The sequence below is a fragment of the Phyllostomus hastatus genome, unplaced genomic scaffold (genome assembly GCF_019186645.2).
Source record: "Phyllostomus hastatus isolate PE091 unplaced genomic scaffold, TTU_PhHast_1.1 phas_scaffold_555, whole genome shotgun sequence".
In the NCBI taxonomy this organism is placed as follows: Eukaryota; Metazoa; Chordata; class Mammalia; order Chiroptera; family Phyllostomidae; genus Phyllostomus; species Phyllostomus hastatus.
The window spans coordinates 14,546,746-14,560,906 of NW_025334036.1; the positions used below are offsets into that span (position 1 = coordinate 14,546,746).

Genomic DNA, 14,161 nt, shown 5'->3' on the forward strand with positions numbered 1-14,161 from the left:
TATCTTACAACCTAGACTGCGGAATAGAAATGCTGTTTGCTAAGAGAAAAGAAAGCATTTGCTAAAATAGTTAAAAAAAAAAACCTTTTGAACTTAAAAACCACTGATGCTGTGCACCTCTGACAAAGTCACAAGGGCTGAGAAAGCTGCCTAAAATTGTGCAGCAAGCCCTGGCCAGCTAGCTCAGTTGTTAGAGCATCCTTACACCAAGGTTGTTGTTACACCTGCTACACCAATGTTGTGGGTTCGATCCCCGGACAGAGCACATAGAAGAATCAACCAATGAATGCATCAATAAGTGGAATAACAAATCAGTGTTTTTTTCCCCCTCTCTCCCTCTTCCTCTCTCTCTAAAATCAATAAATTTTTAAAAAAACTTGTTTTAAATCATGCAGCAAGTGATCTGTGCATCCAGGAGCCGAAGTTGCTCTCCTGGTCGGATGATGCTCTGCCCACACTGTCATCAGATGGGACACCTCCACGCTTTCTTCCCCAAGCAGGGTAAACCGGTCAACTGCAAAGACTTGGCAGTTCTCCCAGTCAGAGAGAGCTGGGTGATGCCAGGTGAATGGAATGGAATGCCTGTACTTACTCACACGAGTAAGGCTTTACACATGGGTGATCTAGCTCCACGCCCACCCCATCCTGAAATCTCAGTTTCGTGCCCCACCCCGTGTCCATTTCATTTTAAAAACACAGCAACAACTGTCTGATTTCCAATGTAACATTTTGCAGCCTACTGAGACGTGAAGTAAAATCTCTTCCAATTTAATTTTATAGCTCCGATTCCTTGCCTGGCAAGAAGAGACATTAGTCAGCATCTCCTTCTAGCCAGTCACGCCTTCCAGTTACCTGGTACAAACCTTCTAAGGAAAGTCAGTCAGAAGACAGCAGGCTGCCCGTCTGTCCTTTCCTGCCACCAACCACCCCACATGGAGTTCCAGAAACACACAGCCACCACACCTCGCCTGCCTTTCCCAACTCTCCTCTCCACATTGGAAAAGAAAACCGCCCTGCAGGACAGCGGGTCTGGGAAACCCAGAAGCTCAACGTGACCCTGGGACGGTCCACAGGGCCACCTCTGCCTACTGCTGTGGTGGTGTGCGCCTGCCAGGGACATCTGATCAGAGAGTGACGAGCAGAGGCGACACTCTCAGGCTACACAACCCGCCTGCCCCTCACTGACAGCCAAACGTCCACGCAGTGACCACAGGGCTCAGCGAGCTGGGAATGGTCAGTCTTACGCGCTTCCATTTTCCCAAAGGTGCTGAGCGCTCAGCAAATACTGGAATGCAACACATACCTCTAAGAATGCATCACGGCACATGTCGCCTGCCGGCCACCCCGAGAACACGAATCAAACAGATCTACACTGCCAACCAGTCATAATGACGTCAGCACACCTGGGCTGCACACCCACTGTGCGCAGGTACCACCGCACACTCTGCATCTCGGCGCAGGGCCAGGCTCACCTCTTGTAGGCGGAGTGGTCGTTCTTCACGCTGCACTTCATGTTCTTCAGCTCGTCCAGCACCGCGAACATGTTGATGAACTTGCCCAGCGTGATCAGGTAGGCTTCGGACACGAAGTCCTTCCTCCGCTCCGCATGGCACAGGCGCCTCACCTCCCCGCAGAAACGCTCGATGGCGTTTCTCTGAGAAGAGAAAGGGGGCAGAAGAGCCGCTGTGAGTGAAGGGCCAGCTCCCTGCCCAGCTTCGAGCACTGTATCCAGACTCACTCAGAGAGCACCCACCCCGGTGAGCGCGTGCGTAGTGAAGGCGCAGGGAGAGAGACGCCACACACCTTTGCTCTCTGACAAGCATTGTGAATTTTGTACTTCACCAACTACGCCCCTGAAGTAAATGAATGTTGTGATTATTCCAGTCAAGTTACAGGACAAAATGCTGCAATGGAATGCCTTTAAATCAGATGTTTCAGCTTTCAGAGGTGAAGTGGGGGTCCTCTTTTTGTAATCCCCGCCAGAGGATATGTTTATTGATTTTATTTTTTTAATCAATTATTTATTTATTTTTTAAAGATTTTATTTATTTATTTTTAGAGAGGGAAGGGAGGGAGAGAGAGAGAGAGAGAAACATCAATGTGAGGTTGCTGGGGGCCGTGGCCTGCAACCCAGGCATGTGCCCTGACTGGGAACCGAACCTGCGATGCTTTGGCTCGCAGCCTGTGCTCAATCCACTGAGCTACACCAGCCAGGGCTATTTATTGATTTTAAAGAGAGAGGAAGTGGGGGGCGGGGGCGGGGGGGGGAGAGAAGGAGGGAGGGAGAGAGGGAGAGAGAGGAACATCGATTGGTTGCCTCCCCTCTGTGCCCTGACCTCAGATCGAACCCGCAACCTAGGTATATGTCCTGACTGCATCAGAACCTGTGAACTTCGGGTGTACGGAACAATGCTCCAACCAACTGAGCCACCCAGCCAGGGCTTGACAACTTTTAAGATAAAACAAAAAGTCATCTCCTAAGTTTTATCTTCTGCCGTTGCTAAGGGAATCTATAATATAAAAAAAGTCACACATTTCCAAAGCACACCTTTTAAAGCCAGCAAGCCCGCTCCCTGCAGCCCCTGTACCTAACCCAGGGGCAGAGGGAGCCAAGGCCAGGGTAAGGACCACCCGAGCAAGTGGTCAGGGTGTGGTTGAGAAAAAAAAAAAGCACCTGAAACAGCCAATGGATCGAAAGTGCAAACTGGCAGAAAGACAAACATACGCGGAACTGAAAAGGCGGAGTTCATGCAGGAAACACAAACTCGCTCTGAAGCAGGGAAGTGAAGCACAACATAAGTATTTCTTCTCAGAGGGCCCACAAGACTTCAAACTGTTGAAGGCTCAGTTCCCTTTGTCTCAGAAGCTGCTGTGTTTGCTTTAATTTACATGCGCTTGACGCAATGAGTTCACCTCACCGCACTGAGTTCACCTCACCGTGCCAGGGACACAGTGGCAGCATCCTCCCCCTCTGCATTAACCCCCTAGGACCCTAGGATGATTTCGCTGTCATTTACCTGGAAGTACATGAAATTCATCAGTTTCGTGACCTCTGGCTCCAGGACTTCCACGGTTTTCTCATAAATTTCCACTCTATTAGGCTGCTCGTTACATTTCACCTAGGAATACAGAAGCACGTAAAGAGGCTTCAACCCAGCTGGAAGTGGGGGGCGGGGGTGGGGGGGCGTGGAGGGAAACGCCATTAGAACTGGGCTCCGTGACTGCTGAGGGGTAGATGATTCAGGGGATGGTGTGGGGCGTGGTCTGGCTGGGTGGAACTGCTGGTGGGATATAGGTGTGGTCTGGCTGGGCTGGGCGGGGGGCTGGTGAGGCAGGGGCGTGGCCTGGCTGTAGATATAGGGGCGTGGTTTGACTGGTGAGAGAAGGACTGGGTCTGGCTGGGCTAGTGGTATGGGAGGTGGTCTGGCTGGGCTGGGCGGGGCTGGTGAAATAGTGGCATGGTCTGGTTGGGTGGGCTGGTGAGATAGGGGTGTGGTCTGATTGGTGAGAAAAGAACTGGGTCTGGCTGGGCTAGCGGCATGGGAGGTGGTCTGGCCGAGCAGAGCGGGCTGGCGAGATAGGGGCGTGGTCTGGCTGGTCGTGGGGACGGAACCGCCTGTACCTGTGGGATGGCCCGAGAGCAGCTCCTCCAGGTGTACAGCATGACAGCATACTCTTGGCCCTCCTCCAGCATCTCATTCTGCAAGGGGGTACACAGGGCAAATTTAAGGCAAGCAGAGGAACAATCCTAACAGAGGAGGTGACAAATTGCTAGAATCTAAAGGCATGAACTATCCTGCCTCTCCCTTTCAGGGACAAACACCAGTACTGAGTAAGAGACCGCTGTTCAGCAGCTGGTGACGCCGTGATGCAAGCCTGTGGCCTGGATGACGGCCAGAAACACCCCCAAGCCTAACTGTGGGCTGGAGCGCGGTGTCAGCGACATGCAGGCACCACTGCACAGGGCCCACACAGACACTGGCCACAGCTGCCACATCTGAGCTCCACTTGGCCCCAAACAACCCCAGGGCAAGGCAGGCCCGAAGTTGGGGACACGGGGCAGGGGCGGAGCAGCGCAGCTCAGATGCATGCGGTCACCACACACCCCACCAGGCTACAGAGATCAGTCCGCTCGGGAGGAAGCCCGGCACAGCTCAGCGGTCCCCAGCGCGGGGAGGAAAAGCTAAGCAGTGTCCCCGCAGCACTGGGTGTCCAGGAAGGGCATCCATAAGAGAGCCACCATCCTTAAAAAACCACCTTGGTGTCTACTGCTTTTGCATTGTCCCCTTGGCTAAAAAATGGTGAAAAGTGCACAGATATTCTTGAGAACGTCAACTACAACTTGATAACGCTTTTGAGATACTTCGCACTGTTCACAACCTTTGACCCAGTCCTAACTTCACTCCTATAAATTTAGCCAAAGGCAATAAACTATGTTCTTAGAAATTTGTTGAGCACGGACTGGGAGCCACAGTGTCCCAGGTTCGATTCCCAGCCAGGGTACATGCCTGGGTTGCAGGCCATAACCCCCAGCAACCGCACATTGATGTCTCTCTCTCCCTCTCTCTCTCTCTCTCCCCGTTCCCGCCCTAAAAAATAAATAAATAAATAAATATCCTAAAAAAAAAGTACTTATTCCACAATTATATATATAAAAAAAGAAATTTCCTGGCTGGCGTAGCTCAGTGGATTGAGCACGGGCTGGGAACCAAAGTGTCCCAGGTTTGATTCCCAGCCAGGGTATATGCCTGGGTTGCAGGCCATAACCCCCAGCAACCGCACATTGATGTTTCTCTCTCTCTCTATCTCCCTCCCTTCCCGCTCTAAAAAAATAAATAAATAAATAAATAAAATTAAGAAAAAAAAAAAAGAAATTTGTTCATGACAGCATTTTTCATTGTAAGAAACAAGGGAAACTACGGAAACATGCAAAAACTTAAAACTGAGGACATTTGCAAACTATTCATGAAATCATGAAAATACATAATTATAACAACGCACTTCTTTTACCCAAGTGGCGCGCATGCGTACACATATGAGACGGGGGAGAAAACAGGCTTCCTAAAAATGCAGACAAAGGTGTTCTCTGGGACACAGATGTGAAATTTGCAGAAACAGCATGTACTGTTTTATCATAAGAAAACCAAAAGCTTTTTTAAAAAGGGCATTTCATTTACTCTTCTTTCCCGGGCGGGGTGGTGGGGGGTACCCTATGAGGACGACGCCAGGAGACGCTTGGATGCGCCGTTCCCAGACAAAAACAACGACACGCGAACGGAATTACCATGCTAGAATGGACGGTCGCCTGTTCGATGTATCTTGCGATCCCGGTGACAAACGCATTTCTGTCTTCAAAGTTAGTGTTGAAATTGGGCTGGAAGCAAAAGAGAAAGACCATCAGCTGGAGGTCAGTGCGGCGGCTGGCCTGCCCCAAGGGCGCCCAGCACCCACCTGGTAGAGCAGCGACGACGGCGGAGGCTCGATGCAGGGCTGCTGGTCGGGCAGAGGCAGCTCCTCCAGCAGATCCACGTTGGACAGCGCATCCTCCAGTGTCACCTGGGCCGCCATCCTGGCCTAGAACCAAATACAAAGCCTCCTGTGCTGCGCGGAAGGGCAGGGGCGCCCTGACAATCCTTCCAGGATGGGGGGAGCGGGGCCACCACTAGCCCAACCTCTTCTGAGAGCGCGGGGGACGGCAAGGGGGTCGTGGCCAGTCCCCAGGTTCTAATGCGTCTCCCACGGCTCGCTGGCAAGGGAGTCGCCGTGCAGCTCTGCTGGCCTCAAGTCGTCACAGGGGCAGGCACAGGGGCCGCCTCGCAGGGTTTCACTTCCTGCCACCCTTCCCACCTTGGGGCCACTGTCCCTAGAGAGCTCTCTGGGAGGGCCCGACACCCCTCCCAGGGCCAGAAGAGGGAACACCCTTCGGCACCACAGCTGCCCCGCGGAGGCCAGCACAGCCCTGGAGGCGGGAACGGGGTTTCCCGCGTGCAGACGCCCCCTGGTCCCCTGGTCATTCCTGCGCGTAGGGTTATACCCTAGAGACTCCAGAAGCCCGCGGGGACCACAAAGGTGAAGGTCGGGGCTGAGGTGACACAGGGAGGGGCTGTTTGCAGAGCGCCACTACGAGGCTGAGTGGAGAAGCGCAGACACGTTGGCCAATGTCACCTAAACACGCGAGCCAGCTCCGGGGGGACGCCCGGCAAACTCCAGCCTGCCTCCTGCTGAACGCTGCTCAGACCGGGGATAGGATGCAGGGAGTGGTGCTAACCCCAGACTCCACTCGCCAAACAGCTGACTCCCCACGGGACATGTGTGTTGGGGACCGCCCTGTCTGGTCTTAGAAAGCCATAATTCCCCGTGACTAAGGCTGAGTAAGAGACCTCCGGCCCAGGAGCCACTAAGGAGGCAAAACTTATTTCCCTGGCATGAACGCTGCCTGTTCTGTGCCTGGCCCCCAATGCTTGATCAGTTAGCCAATGACAGGTAAGATTTCCCAAGGGAGAAATCGCCTAAGACAGGCATGATCACGTGGAGGCCTCAGGGAAGAGACTCCGGGGGCTGTGGAAATGAAGGGGTGATTGACATCAACCCTGTCCCCTCGGCTTTGTCAAAGCCTGAGTCCTTGTTCTTAGTTGTGAGAAATCCAAGTCTCCTGGCTGCCTTTGTCTCCTCTGCCCGACTCAGGCCTGCCGAAATAACAGGGGTGGTGTAGCCCAGACCAGAGTCGGTGGACCCCTGGGGTAATCAGGCCTGGCACATAGAATATGCAAGATCCTCTGAGATCTGCTTGCTGGAGAATGCTATTGAATTAGAATATGAAGGCACAGGCAGGAAACGAAACTAGGTCCTGCAGTCTTTTAAATGATAAAACCCCAAAATCTCAGCCCAGAATCTCAGCGGGAGTTCTGTCAGCCTCTTTGAAAGCTGCCTATTCGTTTGATCTTCGCTTGGGACTGTAATCCACACACTGTATCTGTATTCTTAATAAAAGCCTGCTTGGGCGGGAAAACAGGGCGCTCTCCACTAGAGAGAGTGGCCGGTTTCGTCCCTATTTCCTCACAGGACTTGGTTGTCCCTGTGTATGTTTTTCTTGTGTTTCAAGGAGCATCTGCAGCGATGGATACTGCTGGCCAGTATCCTCCACACATGTGGGACAGTCCCCACACCCCGTGGGCCACTGGGGGCCATGACCTGTGTTCTGAGAAGGAAAGAGCAGCCCCGGCCAGGGGTGAACACTGAGTAGAAGAGGCACCTGCCCCTTCTCCCAGCGCGGGGCCCCAGAGAAGCAGCAGATGCGGAGGTTCACCTCCACTTGGGCTCCCCAAGCCCCCAGGGTGCTGGCCAGAGAAGCGAATAGGGAACCCCAGACACCAGAAAGCCCTGGTGCAGTGGGGAGAGGAAGAAGCTCAGAAGAGCCAGCCCACAAATGTGGGGCCCACCCCCACACTGCACACGTGTGGACCAGGTCTTCTCAGTCCCCCAGTCCCTGTGGCCACAGCCAGGTCCCAGAGGGCAGTGGGCGGTACGCACAGGACACCCCAATGGCACTGCAGAGGCTCCAAGAACAGAACCCACACCGTCGCAGCCCACAGGGGCAGGCAAGAACCATAGTGTAAACAAGACCAGGTAGTTTGCCGCTAAAATTAAAAACCAGCATTCTCCAAGATTTAAACAACACACAGGGGCTCATATCATAATATCTCAGGTGGCCAGCCACCAGCCAGACTCATCAGAGTACAAACAGCCAGGATGTCGCAACTCCGGTGGGCAAAGAACAGCAGGTGGGACGAGTGTAGCTCCTATGTTACAATTACCCACCAAACTTTAAAGCAACTCGGTAAGAACATTCAGACAACGATAAAACCCTCAAGCTGAAAGGAAAAATTGAAAGTGAGCCAAAGAAGATATCTATATAAGCCCTGGCTGGCGTAGCTCAGTGGATTGAGCGCAGGCTGCGAACCAAAGCATCGCAGGTTCGATTCCCAGTCAGGGCACATGCCTGGGCTGCAGGCCATGGCCCCCAGCAACCACACACTGATGTTTCTCTCTCTCTCTCTCTCTTTCTCCTTCCCTTTCCTCTCTAAAAATAAATAAATCTTTTTTTTAAAAAAGAAGGTATCTATATAAAAACCTGAGTGGAAATTTTAGAAACCTTGAAAAGCGCCTTGGCAAGTGGAAGGGGGAAACAGAGAAAGAGTGAATAAACAAGGCTGAGTCATTCACAGCCAGCTAATAAACTGCCAGGTCTTATCCTCCCTCACCAAGGTCAGAGGAGCAAATAGTTCCCCGTTCCAGACCACACTGGAGGAGACGGGGCTCGGTCCCTGTCCCTCTGCGGTGACATTCTTTAAGGTGACGCTGACCCAAGAATAGCCCAGACCCCACTATGGGCTCATTTGGATGAATCAGCAGAATAAAGGCTGCAGCTGCGAAGCGGATGGAAATTCTCTTGAGCTCCTCCCTGGAGACCGCCCCTAAAATTCCAGCCTTTAGAAAACAGATACAAACCCTGAAGACAAAGGGTCCAGTGTCCCCTGAGCACACCCGTGCCTCTCTCCCGACGTCGTTCCGCAGGTGTGTATCTTAGCTTTCTTTCTCCTGAACTCGAAGAGTCTCCAGGAGACTTGCGACCAGGGGAGCAGCGGGCAGTGGCAGCTCATCCTGGGCTCACCCTCTGAGCCTGTCTCCAAGGGCCCACCTTTTGCGTAACTTTTCGGTTACCCAAAAATTATTGCGCCCAAATAATTTTAGGACTGCATAAATGTAACTACTCCTTAGCAGTTAAGGAGTTGAAATTGCATTCCGCCCTTTGAAGGCAACTGTGAGGCTGATGCGGCCCCTGGTGAAAATGAGTTTGACACCCTTGCCCTAGAGCAACCACAAAAGAAAAAAAAAAAAAAAAGAAACCTATAAAAGCCATAAGAGCACCGGTCCACAAACCATAGAGTCACCGGTTCGATTCCCACTCAGGGCACATGCCTGGGTTGGAGGCCAGGTCCCCAATAGGAGGCGTGCAAGAGGCAACCACACATTCATATTTCTCTCCATCTTTCTCCTTCCCCTCCCTCTCTCTAAAAATAAATAAATAAATAAATCTTTTTTTAAACAAGCAATGTAACTTATAAGATCATGCAGAAAAAAATTAAAATGAAATACTAAAAGTGTTCCGATAACCTACAAGAAGGTAGGAAAAGGAAACCGCAATGAGGAAATGAGGCTCCTCTTGCCACCATGTGAGGACACACTCAGAAGGTGGTGTCCGCAACTCAGAAAAAGGGCTGTGATTGTGTCACCGATTCCAAAGCGGGGTTTCCCCCTCACCGCCAAGCAATTCTAAGACTATCTTAGAATTCTAAGATTAATTCTCAATTCTAAGACTATCTGCCTGAAAATAGTGTCAGATCTCACACGTTCAGGGTGCAGTCCCACAAGACTCACTCCAGCCCCATTTCAGGGACCAGATGCAAGCGACAGGTTGTTACCTGTCCTTCTGACAGATGGGCAATAGATCAGAGGTTCCCATGTCCCCCTCCTGGGGTTCAATGAATCTGCTAGAGAGGCTGGTAGAACTCAGAAACATTTTACTTATTTAACGATAGAGGACTCCAAGAGTTGGAAAACTGTAGCTTTGGTAATAGCTAATAAGCTTAGGAATCAATGCATATAAAAGGGTTTGTTCCAAGAACTGAGGCGTGACCCGCCCTGACTCCAGGAGACCCTAAGCAGTCCCACCTTTGTGCCTTGGGGGGACTGCAAGCAGTTCAAGACGGCTTCTGAGCCTTGTGCTCCAGGATGGGATGACCACCGCCCTGGACAAGAATCCTGCAGCTTTCTTAATCCAATGAACTTTTCCCAGATCCCTCACCTACGCTTCGTTCTCCTTAGGAAAGGGGCCATTTTAAAATGGAATTTAAGACAGTCTGTTAGGGTATGAACCCACCATCTTCAGATCACAGTCTATCTGAATAAAGCGCCCATGGTGATTCAATACCCGTCTCTGCTTATTGGGTTGGGTATGTGACAGGCAGCACAAATGCCGGTCTTTTCCGGTTTCACTGACAGATTATCAGGTTATTGTGCAGGATGTAACTCAGGAACAGCCCGCTGGGACCGGTGCACAGCGGGTCTGGGGGAAGGATGCAGTCTCCGTGGCCAGCGGGTGCTGCTCGCTTTCCAATGCCCACATGCTCATCATCCATCGCGGCAACATGGAAGAGAGCCTGCCCTTCGGGTTTGCAGAGGCTTTTTGCTTAAGCAGCGCTGAGTAAATCACTGGCCACTGGCAAAGGATTCACCTCCAGCCCCCTCCCCCCTCAATGTCAGGGGGTGGGACTGAAAGTTGAAAACATCTTATCACAGGGTTGGGTCTCCGGGCAACCAGCCTCTAGTCACTTCATGAACATAACCTCCAGCGTGCTTTAAGAATATTAAGACTCCTTTATTGCTCTTATCACTTAGGAAATTCCAAAGGTTATAGGAGCTCTCTAACAGAAACAATGAAGACCAAATATATACTTCTTTATATTGACTGATTTTAGAGACAGAGAAACATTGATTTGTTGTTCCACTAGTTGATGTATTCACTAGTTGCTTCTTGTATGTGCCCTGACTGGGGATCAAACTCGCAACCTTGGCGTGTCCAGGCCGATGCTCTAACCAACTGAGCTACCCAGCCAGGGCCAAATACATATGTCTTAATACAAAATCACAGTATCACTGGCCCTCACCAGAACCTGACCATGCTGGCGCCCTGGCACACTCCAATCTCAAACTTTTAAGCTTCTGGAACTGAAAAATAAAATTCTATTGTGTATAAGCCAAGGGGACGGGGCACCGAATGGGAATCGAATAATAAAATGATTTGTAGAAGTAAATGCAAACGCACCATCGTCTAAACACCTACTGAAAAGACAGATTGTCAGCAAGGTTAAAAAAAAAAAACAAAAACCCTGAGCCAACTACAGTCCTGCACTGCTTGTCAATACACTGAGAAGTGTCACGACGCAAATTTGTCATTGTGTGAACATCACAGAGGGCACATACACAAACCTAGATGGCACAGCCCACGACATACCTCGACCATGTGGCAGGCAGGACAGCTGGTCTGTCGACACCAGTGTCCCCAGAAACACCTGCATAATGCATTGTGCTACTACATTCCAATGTCACTGTGGTGACCGGAACTTTTCGGCTCTGTTCCAATTTTATGGGACCACTGTCATATATGGGGTCTGTCATTGACAGAAACACTGCTATGCGGCGTGTGACTGTGTATGACGGTGACAAGCCACACACTTCCAATATAATGATGCAGGTAGGTTGGAAGTAAAAGGGTACAAGAGGCACCACGCAAGTCAAAGGGAAGCTGCAGTGGCTGTGTGAGCATGAGCCGCAGAGCAAGGAAGTTATGGCACACAGCTCGGTAACAGCGGGTCACTCACCAGGGAGGCAGAACAACGCTAAACGTGGCTGCATCTAACCAGAGAGGTTCACGCAGCGCCAAGCAGACACAGAGAACAGAAAGAAGGAAACCGCAGAAGCAGCCCTGGCTGCTGTGGCTCAGTGGACTGAGTGTCAGTCTTTCTGAACCAAAGGGTCACTGGTTGGATTCCCAGTCAGGGCACCAGGTCAGGGCACCAGGTCAGGTCCCCAGTAGGGGGCGCGCGGGAGGCAACCACACATGGATGTTTCTCTCTTTCTCCCTCCCTTTCCCTCTGTCTAAAATATACAAATAGTCTACGGCCATACCACCCTGAATGCGCCCAATCTCGGAAGCTAAAATAAATACATAAAATGAAGAAATCACAGGCGCAGGAGCAGACTGCAGCAATTCCCTGGGGTGACCCCACAGGAACCCAGGAACTGAGCCCAACAGGACTGAACTCCTCCTGACAACAGCAGAACTGGTGGGCACCATTTCTAATTTAAAATGTAGCAGATAGTTTCAAAGGACCCGGCACTTCTGAAAACAAGGAAGGCAGCCTTTTTTCTTTCATCCCCGACTTCCCTCTGTCAGCACAACTTCCTGTTCCACCAGCTCAACAAAGGGGAGGCCAGGGCAGTCAGAGCACTGGGCCCCCGCTGAGCCAGCACAGGGAGCCCCAGTAGCGCTCATTCAGGGCACCTCAAGGCTGGCGGCCTCCCCGGGGGGCAGGCAGCAGGGGACGCACCTGCTGCAGGTGAGGGGCCTCCTGCAGCTCCAGCCTTGAATCCGGCATTCATTTAGCCTTTTCCACGGCCCAAGCCCAGGCTCTGTCTGACTCAGGGCTGGCCTGGCCTGGGGGTTCACCTGGGGGTTCATGCACTGCCTCTGTCCCCGCCAGTCCCCACTGATCAATGAGAAAACAGGTAGGACCAAGCACCTGGGCCCACATGACCCTGGCCTCACACCCAGAGCCTCCTCCCTCTCCCTTCTCAGCCCAGGAGAGGCGGAAAGCGGAAGCTGCTGTAAGGCTCCGTGAGACCCTGATGTGTGATGTCACATCCAAGGAAAGATGTCATTTATTTTTAGAGAGAGGGGAAGGGAAGGAGAAAGAGGAGAGGTCTCATCTGCATCTGCCCCCGCGCTAGGGACCTGGCCTGCAACCCAGGCATGTGCCCTGACTGGGAACTGAACCGGCAACCCTTTGGTTTGCAGGCCCGTGCTCAGTCCACTGAGCTATACCAGCCAGGGCCACTCAACTTATTTTAAATCAGTGCTTAAGGACATTTTTCTTTGTATAAAAATAGAGATAGTTATGCGGTATATACATACAATTAAATAGTATTCAGCCTTAAAAAGGGCGGGAATTCTGGCGCGAGCTACAACATGGAGGAACTCGGAGCACATGACGCGGAGTGATACAAGCCAGTCACAAAAGGGCACATACAGCTGACCCTTGGAGAACGCAGGTTTGGACTGCACAGGTCCACTGACACGCGGAAGGCCGATTTAAGTTATACTCAGGTTTGCAACTGTGGGGGGGTCATTTGCAAACTGACCCATGGACCCGTGAACCCTGCTTTGTTCAAGTGCCGACTATACCATGTGACTCTGCTTATAAGGCACCCAGAGTAGTTCATTCACAGAGAGAAAGTAGTATAATGGCTGCCAGGATTGGGAGGCGGGAATGGGAAGTTAGTCTTTACTTTTCTTTAAAGATTGGATTTATCTATTTTTAGAGAGAGGTGAAGGGAAGGGAGGGAGACAAGGAGAGAAGCAGCAATGTGGAAGAGAAACATCTATTGGTTGCCTCTCACGCGCTCCCTACCATGGACTGGGAATCAAACCAGCAGCCGTTCAGTTCTCTGGATGACGCCCAAACCACGGGTCAGGCCGCGGGAGTTCGTGTTTAATTGGCACAGAGTTCCCGCCTGGGAAGACGGGAAACGATCTGGAGGCAACGGTGGCACAGGGGTTCTCTCCTTTTTTCTTTTAAAGATTTTACTTATTTATTTTTAGATAGAGGGGAATGGAAGGAGAGAGGAAGAGACACATCAATGTGTGGTTGTCTCTAGTGCGCCCCCTACTGGGGACCTGGACTGCTGCCCTGACTGGGAATCGAACTGGCGACTCTGGTTTGCAGTCTGGCACTCAATCCACTGAGCCACACCAGCCAGGGCAGGGGGCCTCTTCTGACTCTGCCCGGAGCAGACACACCTGTCCTGCATCCAGGACCCAGGCTCAACTCTCTTCAGGTGAGGTCTTAGAAATCTGGCTGGCATGCCACCCTAGGCAGAGTCCCCTCTCCCTCTGTGACACGCTCCGTGGCACCAAGTGCATGAACCTCACTCTCCATGGGGCCAGCAGCCCAGACAATGCTGGTGCGGCTCCCAAGCAGAGCCAGCTGGGGCGGCCCTTCCTTCACCCCACGCCTGCACCTGACATCTAAGTGATCACAGCTGGCGCACAAACATGGCGCTCCACACACCTCAGGTGGCTAACACAGGTGAGCATCGGGAGACTGCAGGGGACAAGCGAGGCGTCAAACAGCCACAAGAACACAGGAGGCGGGGCTCCCAGCACAGACCAGAAGCCTCCTAGCTGCCCACCAGAGGGGCAGTGCCCACCTGGCATGCTGGCCCCCTGTCCCCCGCTGTGACCTCCTCTCTCCCTCATGTGGCCCCGCCTTCCCTCAGCCCCAGACCCCTGCTGACACCTCACCAGGTCATCCTCACGCCG

General features: G+C 52.1%; 1 protein-coding gene across 2 annotated transcripts in view; it reads right to left on the reverse strand.

Moving 5' to 3' along the window:
* The window catches only part of CYFIP1 (cytoplasmic FMR1 interacting protein 1), a 92,037-nt gene that overhangs the window by 58,645 nt on the left and 19,231 nt on the right, over positions 1-14,161 (reverse strand). For both annotated transcript variants that reach the window (XM_045824945.1, XM_045824944.1), the window contains exons 2-6: positions 5,452-5,574; positions 5,285-5,374; positions 3,623-3,700; positions 3,018-3,119; positions 1,473-1,654 (exon numbers count right to left, since the gene is read on the reverse strand). In XM_045824945.1, the coding sequence (XP_045680901.1) occupies positions 1,473-1,654; positions 3,018-3,119; positions 3,623-3,700; positions 5,285-5,374; positions 5,452-5,568 (569 nt within the window). In that variant the 5' untranslated portion in view covers positions 5,569-5,574. The remainder of the gene's footprint in view (positions 1-1,472; positions 1,655-3,017; positions 3,120-3,622; positions 3,701-5,284; positions 5,375-5,451; positions 5,575-14,161) is intronic.